Source organism: Lipotes vexillifer, unplaced genomic scaffold (assembly GCF_000442215.2).
Source record: "Lipotes vexillifer unplaced genomic scaffold, Lipotes_vexillifer_v1.1 scaffold217, whole genome shotgun sequence".
NCBI classification, from domain to species: Eukaryota; Metazoa; Chordata; class Mammalia; order Artiodactyla; family Lipotidae; genus Lipotes; species Lipotes vexillifer.
This window is the reverse complement of record NW_006788200.1, coordinates 7,572,464-7,573,716: the sequence shown is the minus strand read 5'-3', so window position 1 is coordinate 7,573,716 and position 1,253 is coordinate 7,572,464. Positions and strand designations below refer to the sequence as shown.

Genomic DNA, 1,253 nt, shown 5'->3' with positions numbered 1-1,253 from the left:
TTCCCTAGATCTTTTTTTTTTTTTTATGGTTCTAGCCTGAACCAGTTTTTACTATGATGGTTTTATTTTATTCATTTATTTTTTTTAATTTTATTTATTATTTATTTTTATTTTTGGCTGCATTGGGTCTTCGTTGCTGCGCGCAGGCTTTCTCTGGTTGCAGCGAGCGGGGTCTACTCTTCGTTGTGGTGTGCGGGCTTCTCATTGCAGTGGCTTCTCTTGTGGAGCACGGGCTCTAGGCGCATGGGCTTCAGTAGTTGTGGCATGTGGGCTCAGTAGTTGTGGCACGCAGGCTCAGTAGTTGTGGCGCACGGGCTTAGTTGCTCCGTGGCATGTGGGATCTTCCTGTGTCCCCTGCATTGGCAGGCGGATTCTTAACCACTGCACCACCAGGGAAGCCCTCCCTAGATCTTTAAATGACTGCCTCTTCTGTCACTCAGGGCTCTACTCCAGTGCTGCCTCCTCAGAGAGGCCCTCTCTGACTACACAGCACTCTTTTACACTCCTTCACGGAGAAACATATCTGCTAAGCATCGTTTAGCAGACCTGAAACTCCCTTTTCTATTTGTTTCCTTATTTTCTGCCCATCTCGCTCACTAGGTGGTAAGTTCAGTGAGGGTGGGGACTATGTCATGTTCACTGCTGTCTCTCCCAGAGCCTAGCACAGTGCCTGGCAAACAGTGGACACTTTTTAAATATTTAGTGAATGATAACCTAGAGATTACCATCATCCCCATTGTAAGCAGAGGCTGAGAGAGGTTGAGGACCATGCTCAGGGTCACGAAGGTGGAAAGTGACAAGGCTGGCTTCTGCGTGGAACGACACAGGACTGTCATAGGGATAACCTCGTAAAGTGCCTTCCATGCCGGGATCCAAGCCAGGGACTGTGGCAAGCCCAAGGAAAGGGCTGGAGGGCCCAACATGTTCTCTAAGACAGAGGGCAGATGCACGGGTGCAGGCGCCTGCGTGCACGTCTCTGAGCAAGCACACGGTACAGGCATTTGTGGGCACACACACACACACACACACATCCCACATATATTCAGACCCATAAACACACATGAAGGGAGCTGGACAGCTACTCATGAGGTAGGCTCCTGAGGTGGTGAGGAGCCTACAGGCCTAGGGCCAAGGTCCGGGGCAGCTAGACCTACATCACTGGGCAGCTGGGTGATTGGTTGAAACCATTCTGCTCTGGGAGCAGCTGGGGCAGGGGAGGGACAACCCAGTGCTTCAGGCTAGGGCAGGTGGTG

The 1,253-nt window shown here is 51.2% G+C and overlaps 1 protein-coding gene across 1 annotated transcript in view; it reads right to left on the bottom strand.

The window, feature by feature from the left end:
- The window catches only part of PSD2 (pleckstrin and Sec7 domain containing 2), a 41,585-nt gene extending 40,721 nt beyond the window's left edge, over nucleotides 1-864 (bottom strand). The window contains 1 exon segment of the mRNA XM_007461504.1: nucleotides 726-864. Coding sequence (XP_007461566.1) covers nucleotides 726-864 — 139 coding nt within the window.
- Nucleotides 865-1,253: the final 389 nt, after the last annotated feature.